The 19912-nt window shown below is 45.0% G+C and overlaps 1 protein-coding gene across 1 annotated transcript in view; it reads left to right on the plus strand.

The window, feature by feature from the left end:
* Positions 1–19912, plus strand: part of LHFPL7 (LHFPL tetraspan subfamily member 7) — a 110977-nt gene that overhangs the window by 15731 nt on the left and 75334 nt on the right. Inside the window, exon 2 of the mRNA XM_066636438.1 lies at positions 17628–17766. Coding sequence (XP_066492535.1) covers positions 17628–17766 — 139 coding nt within the window. The remainder of the gene's footprint in view (positions 1–17627; positions 17767–19912) is intronic.

The raw sequence follows: 19912 nt of genomic DNA on the forward strand, positions 1-19912 counted from the left end.
GCAAGGAGTTCCACAGACTGACCACACGCTGAGTAAAGAAATATTTTCTTTTGTCTGTTCTAACTCTCCCAACACTCAATTTTAGTGGATGTCCCCTGGTTCTGGTGTTATGTGAGAACTGTAGTCTGTTTGGTTTTTTTAAGCTTAATAGCTGAGATCTTTCAAATCTAGGAAAACATGATTCTCCCCCAGCTACTGCTTCTGGCAGTATTGGACCATTCCTACAGTCCCAAGAACTCATGATCCCCCTCTGACATCTGAGAGACCTGTTTAATCAGTGGCTGCTCTGAACTCTAGTAGTATACTCTTGGGCACTTCTGCTTGTCTTGGTCACTAATATTGATCTCTCCTCATCCCCTGTGTGAAATCTTTTTTTTTAATTTCCCTGCCACCAAAAGGCTGTGAAGAGATGTTAAACCTCCCTGTCTGCTCTGCTCCCACTCCTGAGGGTGATTAATTGTTTATCCCCAAACAAATTAAGAACCCCTCAATGGGTCTATAAATATGCTGTTGTGGCCTAATAAATTCTGATTAACGACAGTTCTATATAAATTGTTTTATTACCTTGGTGGGTGTGGTAACAGGCTGCTGCCATTTCTTTCATTTAAAGATAGGCAATCTATCGCACAGGTGTACATCTTCACCACAATCTGTTCATTCAGAATTAACCCATTTCTGCCCAGCCCACAGGTGTATACATTTGATCCCTGTTGCATATGTTATGCAGGATTGACAGAGACCACTGAAACCAACATAAGTTCAAGGCTTTTATTGTGAGGAATGGAAACGGAACCAAAAAAAAAACACCTTTGTTCCAAATTTCCCCGATTGAGTGAGGACCTAAGGCAGGCACTAGGCAGGCAGGAGGCAGCAGGACCTGAGGCAAAGGCTCGATGTTTGTTCCCTGGATCTCTGAGGCTCTCCCGGGGGCTCCTTGCTGCAACTGCTCAGCTCTCAGGTTTCAGCTCCGCTCTGCAGCTTGGTCTCTCCCCCAGCTCGCTCCTTCCTGCAGCTCCTTCTCTGGTCAGCTTTCCTGGTGGTCCCCTTCCTCTGTAGAGCTTGCTCTCCAAGGCTCCTCACAGCAGCTCTTCCCTGGTGATCTCCCGCTCCTTGCTTGTGCAGCCCCTTTTATAGGCCTCTGCACACAGCAGCCTCTACCTTCCCACTGCTGGTACTGCAGCCTCCTCTCCTGCAGCAGTTTTCCCTCTGGTCCTCCTCAGACAAACTCAAGTTTTACACATAACACATATATGCAACATTGGGAAGAAATGGCTTATGCTTAAACTAGCAAAGTCCGTGTCTCTCTGAAGTCCTTGTCAGCAACCAATTTTACTGGATAGTTACTCTGAAGTAGTGGGACAGAGTCCGTCCGTCCCCCCATTTATTAGAAAGTCCCACAGACCTGGCTGTTGCACATACCTTGTCTCTGAGTTGGCAAGTGAGTCAAGGTATCTCTTAACCAGTTTTGGTGCAGGGACCACCAGTTGCTGATTCCTGTTGTAGTACTGATTTGGGTGTTGCTGACACACAGGTAGCAACTTTAAACTTTTTCCCTCTCTGTGATCTTTGCCTCTTGTGATGTCACTTCTGGAAGACACTTTGGGGTCCTGCAGTTCTGTTTCTAGGGCAACTGTATGTAGTAATGAATTGTCTGTCTGTCTCCTTCCACCAAAGAACCTGGAAGAACTTTTCACCAGTTTTTCAGTGCTGTACTCTAGAGGCCCACGGCACACCAGCAGACCTTTTGTGGGACACTGGTTGAAAATTTGTGTTAATTAAAACTCTAAAAAAAAATTAGGGCATAATTGGCTGAAAATGATTGCCTTGCAGTTCTATATTGGTTTATAATGGGGGAGGGAATAAAGGGATGACAAAGGCAGTGATCAATGGTTGTGAGGTGAAGGGCTGAAAGTGAAGCTGAAGTGCTTTGTTATTGTTTTTAATGGGACAAGGTGAAAGGATGCCAGTACATGTCCCTACATGTCTTGGAGATGAATTTCTCCAAGTGAATTTCTTTAGTCACTTTTTCTCCCCAGGGAGCCCTGAGAACTGACCAGAGGGGAAGTGGTTATGGCATTCTGAGAGAGAGTGCTTGGCACCTTCTGCCTTTGGGGAAATTCTTGGCAGTTAAATGATGTCCAACTGAAATGAACTGGAGGACCTGGAAAGATATTTGAATTAACCTTCACAGCATCATCTATCAGTGTTGGTCCCCACCTTTAGTGTCAATTGCCCGTGGACGGATTAGATACATGTTAATTCTTAGCACTGATGGGGGATATTAAGTATACTGTTGTAGAAAGTTTTGTCAAGTACAAGTATAAAACCCATAAGGAATGGAAAGCAGCACAATTAAAACATGTAGAGACCTGGGTCTTCACACTTGAAGGAAAACAGGGTTGGTGCTAGGCAATTTTCTCTGGGGAAAGAGTTGTGGAAATGGAGCACCACAAGCAAAAAAAGCACTTTCCACTCACCAGGTAACCCCTGAGAATGGGTGCAGCTATTGTAGAGCCTCTGATGTCTGTTATCAGTGAATTGGGTTGACATGGGAGCAAGTGTTTTCTGCAAGTACCCAAGAGATCCTAACCGTATAGGGCTTTAAAAGTCAACACCAGCACCTTGAATTGTTTAGAAATGGACCATAAGCCATTACAGGGTTTTTAAAGCACTAGTTTGGGGTTCACACCATCTCGACCCAGTTGACTAAATGCAGTCATTAGGGCTGTGACTGCAGTTTCTGAATAGTCTTGCAGGGCAGTCCAATATACAATGCTTTACATTTGTCTTGGAAGTTACTGGGATGTAAATAACTGTGGCTAGTCTTTGTCTGTCTGGGGAGGCTGTCATAACTGGTGGAAGGTGCTCCCTGATGCTGAGGACATTTGGCGCCTCCAGTGATGGATTTGTTATAGGAGCACCCCCAAAAGGCAAAGCTGTTCCTCCAGGAGGAGTGCAGCTCCATACAGAACAGTCTGAATACCATTCTCTTGAATAGGTGGACCATCACGCCACTGCTCCAATTTGTTGGCTGTTGTCCAGTTCAGAGCCAACTCTAGACAGTGGTCCAGCATTTTTGCCTCACCCAAGTTGGATGCTAAAGAGATGCAGAGTTGGGGGTCCTTGCTTTGTTGGTAACATTTCCAGTCCAGATTCTCAGCTAACAGAGGCTCTGCACAAGTATAGAAAGAGTGTGAAGACAAAATGGGACCCTGTACATGTGCCGTGGGGTTCCCCTCCTGGAATTGGCCTTTCATGTAGGTGCAGAAACCAAACTATGTGTTTAACATAACAGGCAGTTTGGCTGCATGTTTTCTGCCTGAGCTGAAGCTGAATCTCCCATGTCTGGGGCTAACAGAATCCCTACTTATGTGCATCATTTCAATTGTGTGGTAGAGCATGGGGGGGTAGGGTGTGTGTTAACTGTTCTCCTGCTTGTTGCATCTCTCTTACAAATTGTGCCCTGCTAGGCTGCTGCTGCTTCAATCCCTCCACCTCACAAAAATGTATCTGGATCCTTGCAGAGGGGACAGGACAGCAATTGAGTATGGGGCTGATTAGTATCCTGTGCTCAGAGGTTATGCTTTTTTCTGTGGATCTTCCTCTTGTATTTAGGTATTCTTGTGGCTATATGTATTCCAGCTGTATTTTCTGGGAGATTGAAACAATTCAGAACTTAAAAATTGGTTCAGGGAAGGTTGTTATTTTTTAGTGAACCAGGATGAAAGCTGAAAGTAAAATCTCTTGGTTGTCTTGAATTGCAACAAAAATCCTAGATGGAAAGTCTGGTAGCCAGTTCATACCCGATGGTCAGTTTGCAATGGGATGATTGATGTTTTATTTCCTGTATGTGTGTGCATTTAATCCTAGATATTCTGTGGTGTAAACCTTTCCAAAAGAAACAAAAACCAAACCAGAACAGTTAAACATGTTTTTCTCCAACCAGTTATCAGTGTGGTCGTCTTACTGTTTATGCTAGAACGGTTTGATATTACTCTGCATGAAATTGATCTAAACATGTTCAAAGTGCCTGAACTAGTGCCACTTCTTAAAGTTGGGGTTGAATTACATGGGGCGTTAAGCCTGTCTTCTATGCATGGTTTAATGCACAAGTGAACTGGAAGCGATCTATGGAGCTCTTAAGAACTAGCTGCAGGGGAAGCCTGATTGAACCCATGGGTGTGGTGTGCATTGCTGGGGGGGGGAGCATGGACAGTACAGTTAACATTTCTCCCTTTGCCACTTTTGTGCTAAAAATTGCTCTCTTAAATTAGTTGAAGGCAACGCATTTTCAGCACAAAAATGGCACGGTGGGGGGATTCCCAATCACCCCCGAGGCTGGATTGAGTACTCTGGCTAATTTTTAGAGGTTAAGGATAGATAGTTCCTATTCCTGCCTATAGGGCAGGAGGACTGGTCTAGAAGGTTGAGCCTCCATTTGCCTGAAGATAACATCCGAAGGTCGCCAGTTCGAGGCCACTGGCACCGTGCAACCTTGAAGCAGCTGACAAGCTGAGCTATTCCATCTGCTCTGAGCGTGGGAGGATGGAGGCCAGAATGTGAAACCAGATCAGAAAGAAACATCTGAATGTTGTGGTTTCTTGAAAGATAGAACCTTCTTTCATTTGTAAAAATCCCTACGGGGATTTAAATAGCCTGCCTATGTAAACCGCCTTGAATAAAGTCTAAGGAGAAATCTGAGGACCAAGAAAGGCAGTATAGAAATACCTGTATTATTATTATTATTTATTTTCCCCCCATTATGCATTTGAACCAATGTAGTTCAGCTTCTCTTCCCCCCCCCCCCCCAAATGTCTGGACTGGAGAGTTAAAACAGTACTGCTGAACATGAACTGGGACCAAATTTTTTAGTGGCTCACCTCTCTGCTCTCAATATTCATTGATGTTATGGACACTACAGTAGTGGCAATTTTGTGCTTATTTGCACTGGTTTGTATTGCTAGCCGCTTTGGATTTTCTTCGGAGAGAAAAGTAGGTTAAAGGGTTTTTTTTGGCTGGATGAATGAAACTTGGAGCAGAGAAGCAAGGTAGAGAAGCAGCTAGAATTCCTCCCATCTTCTGCACCTATTCTGCCTTCTCCAAGCTGCCTCTCTCCGCCACCCTAGACTGTTTAGTTCTTGCACACATTTAAAGCTGTGCTCTGCATTTGTGTTTGATACACAGTTAGGTGGGGGGGGGGGGCTGCGAATACCTACCCAGAGCACAAAGGAGAGCTTGAGGTGCCAAATCTAGTTTGCAGTAATTCTTTTCTCTCTTCCCCACCCCCAATAGCTGTACTTGTGTGATTAGAAGCCTCTCTGTAAAATCAACAGATGTGGATGTTGCAAAATAGACTGAGTGGAGTGTATGTGACCCTCCCTCCTCTTCCCCCCCATGCGTTCCCCACAGATCTATTTTTGGTACCTTCCTTTCTGTCCATTTCCTGTTTTTCCCCAAATCTTTCCCACCCAAGTCTGTGTCCTAAAGGACAATAGTGAGATGCCAGCATTTCCCAAAAGGTCAAAGATGTTTTTATTGTGTTAGTAGCTGAGAATAGTGATGTTGCTTTCCTGCTTATAAGTATTTTCCTCCCAAACAGAACGCTACTGATGAGGGCCACTGAGACAAGTCGATGGCATTCTTTTAATCGGATTTTATGACGAATGAATTGGACAGGGCTCTTTCCTTCCAGTTCGCAGATACTTTGCATTTCAGACCGGTTCTGTGGCAGTTTTCCTTCTAGCAAGAGCCTCGAGAAACCAGTCCTTAGTTGAAATGGTGTCTGCCTGTCTCTAGGCAAATAAAGACTTGAGCCTGTGTCTCTGCTAGCCACAGGAAGCATTTCCTCTGCATCTGGCAACCTTCGGAACTGGAGAGAATTTGTGGTGGTCTTTCCTGCTCCTCTTCCAAGACGTTTCAGTGGTGGAGCTGGGGATGGTCCCTGACCATGTTTTGCCATCCAGAGGTGCCACACAGGGTTGGGATTAGGATGACACTGTTTTTGGTTGACTAACACCAAGTAACATTCTGGCAAGTTCTCTAGTCATGTCTTCCTCATAGGTCTTTATGAGCTGTAGCCTGTGGGGGCTAGGACGTTTCAGGACATGCAGAAGTCCTTCACATGCCATGTAATTAGAGCTGAGGTTCTTGAACTCCTTGGGAGTTTGAAAAAAGGGCACTTCTGGTTTCACATCAAACTGAAGTACCCTTTTTTCTATTTTTAAATATTTGGAGGCATGGGGAGCCCTGTGGAAGGCTCCCTGGACCCCCTCAGGAGGATGGCACTGACTCCTGGTAAGTAAAATAAACCCTCCCATCCCCAGCAGCAGTGTGATCATGGGGATGGTGTTGATGCCTTTCCCTTCCCCCACCTCTTAAAGGGATAGGGACGGGGCTTCCCTGGCTAGGATGCTGCATTGCCTCAGTTTGGGAAGCTCTGAATTAGAGTATGGAACTGACTGCAACAAGATTATGACTCTTAAACTGCAGCCGGAATTTCTTTTAAGCTGCAGCTCAAGAGTCATCAGGTTCCTTTGGGGGGAGGAGGGAGAAACAAATGTCCTCTTACCTTGAGGAGATCTTCATCACAGGATGCCCCATTGCACTACAACAACAAATGCTGATCACAGGGAGAGTTTCTCAACAGGACCTTAACTCTTAAATATTACAGCAAGGGCAAAGAGCAGTGTCTTTGCACATGTTAGAAGCAGGAGGCAGGCCTACCACAGCACATTCTCGTGAAGCGCACCGAGGGCTGAACAAGGCTACATGTAGAGCAACATTCTGTTATTCTGTCTTTATTTCAAACTACCAAGACCCTACCCTGCCTCTTCAGCACAATCTGCGTGTTACTTAGAAGCAAGTCCACTAGGCTTAGACTAGATGAACTCCAAGTCCCTTCCAACTCCAACTTTCCTTTCTCCTAGAAGAAATCATGTCACCAACGAAGGGGTTAAAGTCTCTGCTACTGCCTGAAAGAAAGAAAACAACTCCTGAGCAAGGGAGGAGCTTCTGGTTGGATATCAGAAAGAAATTCTTAATGGTAGGGGCGGTTCGGTGGTGGAACCGATTGCCAAGGGAGGGGGAGATTCTCGGTCATTGGAGAACTTCAAGTGGAGGCTCAGTGCTACAGGCAGGGGTTGGACTTGATGACCTTGTGGGTCCCTTCCAAATCTATGAACCGCACACAGTTTGGCCCTTTGGCCGAGGTTAGCTTAAAAGCATCATTAATGTCCAGCAATGCATTCAGCAATGAGGCAACTGGTAGCATTCTGTGGACCAGTTCCACCTTGCTACCAATCTCCCTTCCTCCTTCCCTCTCCTCCCCAAACCCTCCCCCATAAGGTGTCTGTCTCCTGTTGTTCCATTTCTGTCCTCCAAAGTGATTAGAACAGAAAAAGTCTACTCAAAGTAAAAATGCACTTTTATCCCTCCCACCACCCACAGCTGAGCAGCAGCAGACCCAGGAGTTGCCTCACCATCTCTACATAATTAATCATGTGGACAAAGCACCCACCCTTCCCCCCACGTGCAACTCCCTGCATGTTATTAATAGCCAGCACCCGTGCATTTCCAATGATAATTTCATTTCTGATCTGCCATTTTGATGTATTATTTACTGGAAGAGAGCAAAGAGATTACTCCACCCCGCCTCTTCCCCAGCCACATCCTTCCCATGCTTCAGTTTCTCTGCAGGGAAGAGAGTTTCCATTTAAGAGAGAGGTGGGTAGAACAGAACTTGCCAGGCTAGAACCCCAAAAGCAGCTGCACTCATGCAAATGGATCCTGAACTTTCAGGGTGGCAACCCTGAATCCGCAAGGAGCCCCTTCATCTGTACCTGTACTCTCTCACCTGTTCATCCTCCAAGAGGATATATATATGATACCATGCTAAAGAGAGGCCTTCCATCATCTATACAAGGATTAAGACAAACTGAATATCAAAAGACTGCCAACTTTCAGATGGGGGAATATTTCAGTCTCCAGGACAGTCTGCCACCAAGTTGAAAATCATCATTCTTCAGCAAGAAAAACTTTACAAAATGCTGAAGTAAACGCTACAAGTGGTAGCTAACATATGCAAATTCTAAAAGAGAAATGCATTACTGCTAAGTGGGTAATAACAAAAAGTTATACAAATTAAAAGCTACAATAAATCACTCAGTGAAAAGAATGACTAATACACACATATCTTGATGCAATCCTTACTACAACCCTAGAAAGCATTATTTTACTCATTTTGTAACTTTGGGCAGCTTTCCAGCTATCCAATTTTCCAGCGCCAATGCTGCTGCAATGCAGCCCCAAGTTATGAGAACAAGAGATTCTCCTTTTCAAGAACATTTGCTGAAAATGTTGGTGCTTGATTTTTAACCAACTCTGGAAGAGCAAAGAAGTTGTAACTACTGAGCAAAATCAAACCATGTTTGCTGCTTATGCAGCTCTAATTTCCAGAACTGGGCTGTTTAAAAATCTGTATGCTAGCATAGTGGCTAAGACTGAGCTGTGAGTTGGGACTTCCTCTGCCGTGAATTCACACTAGGGGCCTTAGGGCTCAATCTTATCCAACTTTACAGGAGCACTGAATGCAGCACCGATGCAGTCATGTCAATGGGGCACTGACATCCTGTAGTGCAGGGGTATCCAAACTCTTTGGCAGGAGGGCCACATCATCTCTCTGACACTGTGTTGGGGGCCGGGGGAAAAAGAATTAATTTACATTTCAAATTTGAATAAATTTACATAAATTAATATATTAGATATGGAAATTCTATGAATCAATGAAGGTCTTGCAATAGCTCAAGGCCTATAAAAGGCCTTGCGCAAAGCAAGGCCGATCTTTCCTTCGCTGCCACTGCTGCATCACAGATGTGAAACAGTAAGTAGTGGAGGGAGCCCTCACCCTACAGCTTATGTGAGAGGTTGAACAGTTAGTCACCTTATGCTGAGAGCACTTGCATCGGGCAAGCATGGGCTCCAGCAAGCCTCTGGAGGGCCAGAGTCTCATTGGAGTCTGGGGGCTCCCCGCGGGCCGCATTGGGAGCCCCCAAGGGCTGCAAGTGGCCCCCGGGATGGGGTTTGGGCACCCCTGGTCTAGAGGCTTCATTGAAAAGGTGGGTTTTGAGGGGAGACCATAAGGAAGAGAAATGGCATTCGGACAGTTTTAGACAAAGGGCAGTGAGGGAGAAAGGATGGAGGGGTTTGTGGAAGCGAGACACAAACTTTCAGTTGCTGGGCATAGCCTGTACGGGCTCAGTGGCAGAATCTTGGGCATCTGGTTGCTTGAGTGAGTGGCATCTTGGTGAAAGTTTGTAATACAGTGGGCCCTCGGTATCTGCGGAAGATCCATTCCAAGACCTCTGCAGGTACCAAATTCTGTAGGTCAGTGGGGGGCTCATGCGGCACCACAATTACATGGGTGCCACACCAGGCCCTCTAGAGGTCATGCCTGAACTCCCGACCTGCTCAGGACACCTTCAGAAGTCGTTGGCCCAAAGCAGAGATGCCTTCCAGTTGGGTCCTGGAGGCCTTCTGAGGTGGAGTTCCTGCGTCTCAGAACATCTCCTGGATGTGATCGGAAGCCACTTGGTCACATCTGGGAGGTCCTCTGAGGCCCTCTAGCTGTCGTCTTGGCACCTGTGACCACAAATCCATGGATGCTGAACCCACAGATAAGGAGAGCTCACTATGTTTTCCAGCCCTTCTGAATAGGTGTTGAGTTTGGAGTTTTATTGTTCTTGTGTGTGCTTACGCATGCACGCAGAGTTGCAGAGCTATGATGTATTTGCATAATTTTGGCCAACTAGCTTGGCAAGGGTATGCACATGACAGCTGGCCCTGGTAATGCTTCGCCTGGCTCTTTTGCAAAGGTTCAAGCATCCATTAATGGGAGCTTATCTAGTGTTAAATTAGATGCAGGAAAGCCACCTATGGAAATGCAACACGTACAGTGGGGAAGAGAGCAAAATGAATTTCTTTTATGGCTTGTCGGGGGTGGGGGGAGGCCAGCTATGAATACCAAATGGAATCTCTAATAATGGAGCACTTGAAATTATTTTTTCCCTGCCAGTTGAAGGGAGGCAGGTGAATACTGATTTGGGCCTCTAGCTTCTGTTGGGGGGGGGGCAGGGAGCTTATAGATTAAATTGGGAGGAGCTGAAGAAGAAAAACCAGTGATAGATTTGTTCCTTTTGTACATAAGCTACATATGCCTAGTGATTTCACCACACAACTGTGGAATTTGGTGCTGGCGTTCCTAGGATTGCATTTTCAGTTGTGAACAGCACATCAAACACAAAACTGGGCTGCATATTGTATGACTCGTATAAGCAAGTTTCTAGTCTGCAGTCTGTGCTAGTAAGTTGTGAAATTGCAGATGTTTCTGTGATTGTACCAGGCAGCTGAAGAACATGGCAAATATCCTGAGAATCTTTTTCTTTCTTTAAAGGCAAGCTTTTTGTTCACAAGACTCCACCTAACTGACGTTTTGATTTATGTAACCCATGTGTCTTTAATGGTGGTGCAAGCTGACTCTGTTTGCTGCCTCTTTTTGCATTCTCACTGCTTTAACATGTTTTGCGGATCTCTATATGATCTCTATATGATTTTTGTGGGTGTGTTGATTATCAAGAGTGGCATTTACACACTCTGAAAAAATAAAAAAAAATTGGAAATGGTTCTTGCTTTTACTTGAGGTTCCAATTTTGGTGTGTTTTTTTTTTTCCTCCTGCAAGATAGATTGCAAATATGTCCCTAAATACTGTTTTCAGTAAAGCATCCAGTGTTGGATTGGAGTGGCAGATGGATGAACTGGGTCAGGACTCAGATCTGGGATTTGACAATTCTGTTTGGCAGAATAGTACTAGAAGATCTTGAGTAGCATGCAAGATCCAACATTCTAAAAATGGCATAAACTTCAAAGGGAACTGCTTTGTTCCTGACCAAAAATCTCCACAAGCTTCTTGAAATATATGGCCGGAATAAAATGGGTGCAATAACATCAGAGGTTAGGGAATCGTAACTTGAGGCAGAGAGGTATTCCAGTTTACACACTGTCTGAAACTACAACCGTTTGAGGGCTGAAATGGCAAACACCAGCTCAGTCTTCCAGATGAATCCACCCATATTTCTATCCTGGCTAATTTGTAGCCTAATGAAAATAAATAAATAAGAATCACCCTTCTGAAAATCTTTCATACTATGCATCTAGAAGCTGTTTCCTACCACAAATTGGCACTAGATGTGGTTTTGGTGCAAAGCTAAAATAAAAATGGTTGAGCCAGAGTGAGGAGAGGGGAGCTGGAAAAGGACCGTCCTATTGTATCACTTGGAGGATGGGTGCTCTGTTCCTCTGTATACTGATCTGTCTTTTACAGAAGAAAGATGAAATAAGTGAAGAGGGAACAGGATGGCACTTGGCAATATCTTGTGCTCTGACTTGTACTGCTTTCCTGAAAGCCCTGCCCATGTATGGGTAGAGCTCAGAGTGTCAAAACAGTAGCAGTCACATTGTGAAGTAAAGCCATGATAGTTTTACTTTTTATGGGGTGTGGACAGTTGTGAGCAAAACCCAATGGGATTCTTATCTAGCCCAGGTAGAGCAATGGGCCAGGGATCAGCCACACTGGTGCTGTGGTACACTTACCAGGTTAACATTTTCCAGGAGACATGCAGGGATTATAGTGGCAGAGCTGCAAATGTCCCTTGAGCCAAGTGAGCTCTGTTTTGGACACACTCGTGTGTGCATGGGCTGCGCGTCAGTGCACCTGCCAAGTACTATAAGAGGAACCGTGTGTATGCCACAGCAAACACATACACCTGCATATTGGGGTACAGTTTGTTTTTTAAAGAGCAAGTTTTGGAGCTTAAATTTTCAAGATGCTTATTTTTCTTTAGAATAAGTATAAATATTCGTTAGCTCTAGTTATTTCCCCTGCAATTTGCAATATCCAGAGATTATTGGTTATCTCTCTGTCTTGAAAGCAAAAGAAAAAACACCACCTTGATATTGTGAACCCTTTGATGTTGAAGGTGTTGTATCTTATAATGTCATCAGAATGAGACTACAGGGTCAGGGTTATTCATTTCTTTAATATCGTCAGATAAGAAATGGATCTTGGTAGCTAATAAACCATAATGTAAGAAGGAACTTGGCAGATCTTGAGAATGTAATTATTAAAGATATGGGCAGAGGTCTCCTTTTGATGTGATCTTGTAAAGCGTGGAGTCCTTTGTTGCTAGAAGGGAAAATCGGATGCTCACCTGAATATGTAATACAAGGCGTCTCAAGAAAACATACACATGTCTAGTGTCAAATTTATTATGCTGTAATTCACATATGTGTGAATTACATGTAGTGTACATACAGTTGCTTGACCCAGTTAATTAATGAATTTTTAAAGTGCTCAAAATGTTCCCCATTGGTGTCTATACACCACTGACATTGTTGGCTAAGGAATTGCAGACATCCACCAACGTATGTATGTGCTGGGATGGTTCCAGCCATCTCTTCAGTTGCTTCTCTTAGATGTGTGAGAGTTGCATGCAGTGGCATAGCATAGGGGGTGCAAGGCACTGAGTTTTGCAGGGAGCCTCACCACAGCGTGCATACACCTCTGTTTTGCTCCCCTGCCTGGAATGGCTCTAAGGGGGATGGGCCCTTATACACTATGGTGAGGCTTCCTGCAAAACTTAGCGCTTTGTACCCTGTCTAGCTATGCCAGTGGTTGCAGGTTTTCTACAAAGAAGTATGTGTGAATTAGAGATCATTAAAATGGGTATACTTTTTTTAGACACCCTGTGTATTGAAATGCAAGATTGTTGGCATTCATGCAAGTAAGGATCATCTATTTTCACTAAATGTTGCTGTCAAAATGTTTCTTAAGTCACATGTCAGTCGCATTTATATTTCTTTACAGCTTGAAAAATTTATCTTACAGTTTAGACTTATAAGCCTGTTGCTGCTGATTTGGTTCATATTTAAGGGGTTAGGTAAAAGTATTGAATCATTATGACTAGAAACAGAAAAGGTAACTGAAGTAGTTAAGTTTTGGAATGTCTCCAGCAATGGTGTTGGTGGTTGATTTTCATGAATTTGTATTCTGCCTTTCTGAGAATTTCAACTGAGAAATGAATACAATAGCTGAAATTCAAAATGGTATAAGATGCTAGAATATGGGTTCATATTAAAATACTTCTAAAATAAGCAGGAAAAGAAGATGAAAATTGAGCCGTAATGCAGCTGACAAACACTTTGGAAGGCTTTGCAGAGAAGGAAATGTTTTCAATTTCCGCTTAAATATGGATAGCCAGGATCCCATGTAAACCCCATGGGAAACTTTTAAGGTTGCAGTATGGCCACGAAGAAGGCCGTGTCTCAGGTTACCTAGAGGAAGGCCCAGAAGAGGTTTTGAAGGCTCATTTCAAGGCTTTAGGTCGGCTTATATAGAAATGAATGGCCCTTAAAATCTGGTCCCAGATTACTGAGAGCTTCAACAGCCAAGACTAGGGTCTTAGATTGAGCCCAGAAGTGAATTGACTACCAGTGGTGCTAGTAATAGGCCATACCCTAGTGCAATGATTTTCAACCTTTTTCATCTTGTGGCACACTGACAAGGCACTAAAATTGTCAAGGCACACCATCAGGTTTTTGACAATTGACAAGGCACACCATGCTGCCAATGGGAGGCTCACATCCCCATTGGCCCTACTAATAAATGATCTTCCCCCAAATTCCTGTGGCACACCTGTGGACCACTCGCGGCACACTAGTGTGCCATGGCACAGTGGTTGAAAATGGCTGCCCTAGTAGATGCGGTGTTCACACAGAGCTTTCAGACTAACTTCAAAGACAGCCCCATAGATAGCTTTGCATTATGGATATGACTAGTACAGTGTTTCTCAAACTGTGGGTTGCAACCCACAAGTTGGTTGTGATCTGATTTCTGGTGGGTCATGAAATGCCACCCGGAGCTACCAACTCTTCCAGATTGCCAAGCTTTTACATTTCTTATGCAAAACAACCATCCCCTGGAGCAGAGCCCAAGCTCTGTTTGGCGGTCTTCTACCCTGCTCTGGGCTGAGTTGCATCATGTTCTTGCTGAAGAAAGCATGCTCATCAGTGAGAACGCACTCCATAGATGGCTTTTCACATTAAAATGTGAAAGCTCAGCAACCCTGAAACTTTGACAGTGATGTGGTGATGCCATTGCATCACAGCCAACACTTCCAGGTTGCCAAGCTCTGCACTGAAGGTGGGCTGCAGGGTGGGAAAGTTTTGAGAACCACTGGACTAGTGCATGGGTTCACTGAGGCCAGGGCCATCCTTTCCAGATGGGGGATGCAGTTGGGGTCAGGGGTTGTTAACATGTACATGGCAGCAAGAATGTCAACTAGCCTCTGGATGTGGGAGAAGCCCCTTTGTTCAGGGACAAAATTGGTAGACTGGACTGCCCCCATGAGGACAAAACCAAGCAGAGGGACTGTCCATGAAACCTCCCCTCCCAGCTGTATAAAGAACTCCCAAAAACCTATGCTACCAGTGAGCCAGAGGGACTGGGGCAAGGCTGTGGTTGAGTTCCGTTGATAAAAGGTAGGTGAAGAGTTGAATACCTAGCGAGTTTATTAAAAAGTGGTGGGAGATTTAAAAGAAAAAAAAGTAACATGGAGATAAAAGAGAAAGTACAAGCAGGCTTACAATATGATCTAGGTGCTTAAATGCCCAGGTGCAAGTCTAGCAAATGTTTAAGCCAGCAATTATAGGGAAACATTAAAACAAATAAAATCCCCAGTATGCCTCTCATTGGTTCCTAATGAAACTTAGAGCCTTGGCTTTTCAAACCTCTCTGCTGCCAGGGAGGTGGGTGGATCCAGCCACACACAGATTCTGAAAGAGCAGGATAATACATATTCCAGCATCCTTTAGCTTCATCCTAGGTGAGGGCACTGCTCTAGCCAGTTGATTTATGATCACCTGAACATTCCCACCTGCTGGTATGGCTAAGTGAGTTTGGATGCCCACTCAGTGAGCATGGCAGAGCTATTCTTTCTGGATCCTGATGATGAAGATAGAAAAGTCATATTGTGGTGCTTTCTGGCTAGGCGATCCTTTGATAATGGTGGTGGTTTCAAAACAACTTAGAAAAGCCTCTTTCCTGTTGAATCTTAGGCTGGGGCTTTCCATGAGGGAAACAGATGGAGACTGAGAGGGAAAGCAAGGGATGCTCAGTCATCACAGCCTCCAACTGGAAAGCCAATAAAATGCCATCCAAAGGTTGAGATGCCTTTCAGCAAATGCATTATGGATTACGAGCAAGTAACAACTATGTGAGCCTGTATCATTGTTCATGAAAGAAAAATTCCACTACAGAATACCTGTGAGGAAACTGGGGTCATGCTGGTGATCTGTCAACTGCCTGTAGTCTATAGGCCAGCCATTTTCAACCACTGTGCCGTGGCACACTGGTGTGCCGTGAGTGGTCCACAGGTGTGCCACAGGAATTTGGGGGAAGGTCATTTATTAATAGGGCCAGTGGGAGATGTGAGCCCCCCACTGGCAGCATGGTGTGCCTTGTCAAGGGTCCAAAACCTGGTGGTGTGCCTTGACCATTTTAGTGCCTTGTCAGTGTGCTGTGGCATGAAAAAGTTTGAAAATCACTGCTATAGGCAGTTGATGTATGCGAGGCTGATGTTTTGTTATGATTGTCTTTGCAGAAGAGTTTGGTTCTGATTCTGTTGTATGCTTCTACATTTAATTTTAAGATGATGCAAATTTTGGGAGGAAGGGAGAAGAGTGTGTGTACTTCAGTATACATCTTTCCCCCCCTGCATCTTTGGAACTTTGGTTTCTTGGTGCAAAATGCTGATATCTTTTTAGCACAAAGTGCCTGCAGCCCTGTCTTTCACACTTCCCCCCCCCTTCCCTGCTCCCAGGACAAAGTGAGGCCTTGTTCGTCAGAAGCAAGGTGGCTTCCAAGAAGCTGTGTTAATTAAGAAACATTCAGGCGCGCCTGGTAACTGGATCCATTTTATCTATCAGCAGAGGCAGTGAAATGCATCGGCGGAGTCTAATGGCACTTGTATTCAATACCTTATCCCTTCATGCATGTAATACATTTGCTATTATCACCCGGCCCTGGAATCCTGATCACCCCCAGGACTGAGTGGCAGGTGAACCGTGGGCAATAGATTTAACAGCAAGCTTAAGCGCTGGAACGTGGGAGGCGGGGGAGGCCTGATCTGTCCTGAGTTCTGCTTTGATTTGAGGAGCAGGATAAGTGTTAACAATCCTCTTTGGGGAAGAACAAAAGGAGAATATTAAATCCAAGGGAAACTTGGCATTGACTGTTGCTTGCAGCTAATTCAACAGAAAAATGTTTGAAAACCTGTAATGAGGTTTTTTTCTGCCCTCTCCAAAGGAATTTCATTGTTGAATCTCACATTTGGGAAAGTAATCTTCAACCCTGTAAAGGAATAAGGGCCTGTGGGTGATGATGTACTGAGCTTAGGGGTCAACCTCTTGGAGTAGTTCCTTGGCCAGTGTAAGACCTTGCCAACCTTTGCCCTCACCCAGTGCTCTTCAGAATTGGACATTTGCTTCTTGCTTAATTACATGCTAAATCAGGGGTGTCCAAACTTTTTGACAAGAGTGCCACATCATCTCTCTGACAGTGTGTCAGGGGCCAGGAAAAAAGAATTAATTTATGTTTAATTTGAATAAAGTTACATAAACGAATATATTAGAGATGGAATTTATATGAATGAATGATGGTCTCATGATAGCACAAGGCCTGTAAAAGAGCTTGCGCAAAGCAAGACCCGCCTTTCCTTTGCTGTAGCTTCACAGACGTGAAACAGAAGGCAGCAGAGGGAACCCTCATCCTGCAGCTCGCACAAGAGGTTGAGCAGTTGGCCCTCAAAGTGAGTGCAGTAACATCGAACCAGTGCGGTCTCCAGAGGGCCAGAGGCTCATTGGAGACTGGGGGCTCCCTGCGGGCCGGATTGGGGGTTCCTGTCCCTGAGGGCTGCAAATGGCCCCTGGGCCAGGGTTTTGACATCCCTGTGCTAGATATTTTCTTTCATCTGATGGCACCTGGCCTAGATGCCCTTTAAAAGGGGAGTAGACATATTTATGGAGGAAAAAGCAATTACTGGCATATACCGATCATGGTTACAAGCCATGATCGGTATATCCAACCTCCAGGTTGTAGAAGTAGGCTATTTCTTAATGTCAGATGGAAGGGAGTGGGATTGGGATATAGGTGTCTTGTGTGCTCTCTGAGTCATCTGGTAGGCCACTGTTGAGGCACAGGAAGCTGGATTAGATGGGCCGTTGACCTGATCCGACAAGGCTGCTCTTGCGTTCTTAAGTCACGGGGAGATTCTGTGATGAATCGTTTCAGTCCATGATCGCTTCCAAACCCATACCCCATCATAATTCATTTTGAAAGTTATCTTTTGTTGCCATGGCACATCTGGAACTAGATAGGTGTGACTTGCCAACTCGGACCCTTTTGCTTTGGCAACACTTGGCAGTGATCCAAGAACAGACAAATTTCATTGTAACAAATCTTACTGAGGTCTTTCCCTCCCTAATAAAATGCCTGCTTGTCTTTTTCTTTCCTTCTCAGACAAGTGCGGTCCTGTGTTCTGGAGGTTGTACACTGTTGGCTTTCAGCTCTTTACTGGCTGTCATTGTGATCTTCCTTCCCGGTGGGCAATGCGAGAAAAGAATCTGCACTCTGGCCGGGTACATTCAGACAGCAGCGGGTAAGTGAACTGGTATTCCTGTTTTCTCTTGCATGATGTATTCGCATTACTTTTTCTCCTGTCTGAAACATGCACCAGGACTACAAGTGGGTTGAACACTTGCCACTATTCTAAACTTGGCTTCTTAACTAAAAAAAACCAAGAGTCTGGGGTTTGTCAGACTGTGGGATTTCCCCCCAGAGCCCCCCCTGATATAGTGAGCGCATTCATGAGGGTTCGGTTCCGGGACCCCCTGTGGGTGCCGAAATCCACAAAAGCTGAAGCCCCATTAAAACAAACAAAATAGCGATCCCTATCTTTGGCTTGCAGAGTGCTGTGGCTGTAGCTTGCACCAGCTACAGCTGATCTGTGGTAGGCAGTACTGATCTGTGGTAACCTCAGTGCTGCTTTGAGGGGGGTTATAGCAGGGAGAAATGTCCCTACAGCAGCCATTTTCAACCACTGTGCTGTGGCACACCGGTGTGCCACAAATGGTCCCCAGGTGTGCCACGAGAATTTGGGAGAGGGCCATTTATTAGTAGGTCCAATGGGGGATGTGAGACCCCATTGACAGCATGGTGTGCCTTGTCAGTTGTTAAAAAACTGATGGTGTGCCTTGACCATTTTAGTGCCTTGTCAGTGTGCTGTGAGATGAAAAAGGTTGCAAATCACTGCCCTACAGCATCATTCTTGGCACTCTCTGAAGGTTTTATACTGGAGCCTGCTTTATGGGCATGTGCAGCTCTACCCACTCTCCCACCCAAATCCAGCCTCCAGTGCTCTTATTGCACCAAGCAATTTATGCCTTGGAAGCCTCAAAGGAAGCATAAGTACAGAGTTGCAGGATATTCCTAGAGCTCATTCAGTGGCTGCAGTTTCTGCCATTAGAATTGGTGTCAGGATTGTTGAGTGTGTGCTACTGGCTTGTCCAGGGGACCACAGTGGTGGCTCTGTAGCTGTGCATGGGGGTGGCTGGCTCCACAGGGGGAGACTGGCCAGTGCAAGCTTGGGGGAGTAATGGTGAATCATGCACACTGATGGGACTGTATAGAAATTCTTGACACAATTGCATTTCTCCTCTTCTCACCTCTGGGCTAGTAATTTCTACAGGAAAGTTGAGCAGGGGTCGAGAGGCTGGCTTTTATTCATGACGGCTGGGGCTTTGGGGAGGCTGTGCATTCCTGTGAATCCAAGAGGTGGTGATAAAAATGGATTTTGATGATTATTGTTGACTTAGGTTGCTGCCATTCAAACGAGAATTAATCCACAGTGAACTGAAATGTGAAAGGCAAAATGCAAAGCTGTTGCTGAAGCTGGAATGGTTGGCTGGGGAGGAGTGGGGAAGAGTCTTAAAGGCGCTCATTAGCTTGATCAAACACATGGTAAATTCTCTGTCAGTATTGCTTAAAGAATGCAGCCTGCCTACTTCCTGCTTGGAAGCTCTCAACCCACCCTTGCCCCCTCCCCAGTCCTTGGGTTTTCTTTACTCGTAGGTCAGCCTCTGTAACAAAGCGATGATTTCAAAGGTTGATCCTGGTTTAGGCTGTGTCAATGGGGGACCATTTCCACCTTGGGAAATGACAATACCACTTCACTTGATTTGCACACATGATGTGAGGCTCAAACAGTTCTCTCCATTTGGTTTGAGGGGTCTGTGCCACACTTACCTTGGCTAGTTACCTTGTTCATTTGCGTGACTAATAAGATTATTATATTACTGGTGAACATGGCCCTTTTAAAGAGCCATGAGGCAAGATGTTCCCTGCCCTGTGGGGCTTCCAGTGTATAAGAATGGGACAGCTGAGGGAGGAGGAAGATAATGTTACATGGGATGGATTTTGTTCAGAAGTTTCAGCTGGTGCAGAATGCAGTGGCTTGAGCTTTAATTTTTAAATTTTCTGATGCTACTATGCTGCTATAGTAGTAAATATAATCATATAGTGGCCTGATGTATCTGTGGACTCTACATGCAACTGACCACCAATTGAAACTGTATTTTAGTTGTAGCCTCCTGCCATTTCACAGCTCTTTGGCTGCAGTACTTGTCTCGTTCATGCAAGTTAGGCAATTTATGCCGTTTTCTTAGTGCTGCAGCTATAGACTGGAGCAACTGCAGATTTTGGCATCCGTGTGGGTCCTAGAACCAAACTCCTGGACACAGTGTCCC

Source organism: Tiliqua scincoides, chromosome 8 (assembly GCF_035046505.1).
Source record: "Tiliqua scincoides isolate rTilSci1 chromosome 8, rTilSci1.hap2, whole genome shotgun sequence".
Lineage (NCBI taxonomy): Eukaryota > Metazoa > Chordata > Lepidosauria > Squamata > Scincidae > Tiliqua > Tiliqua scincoides.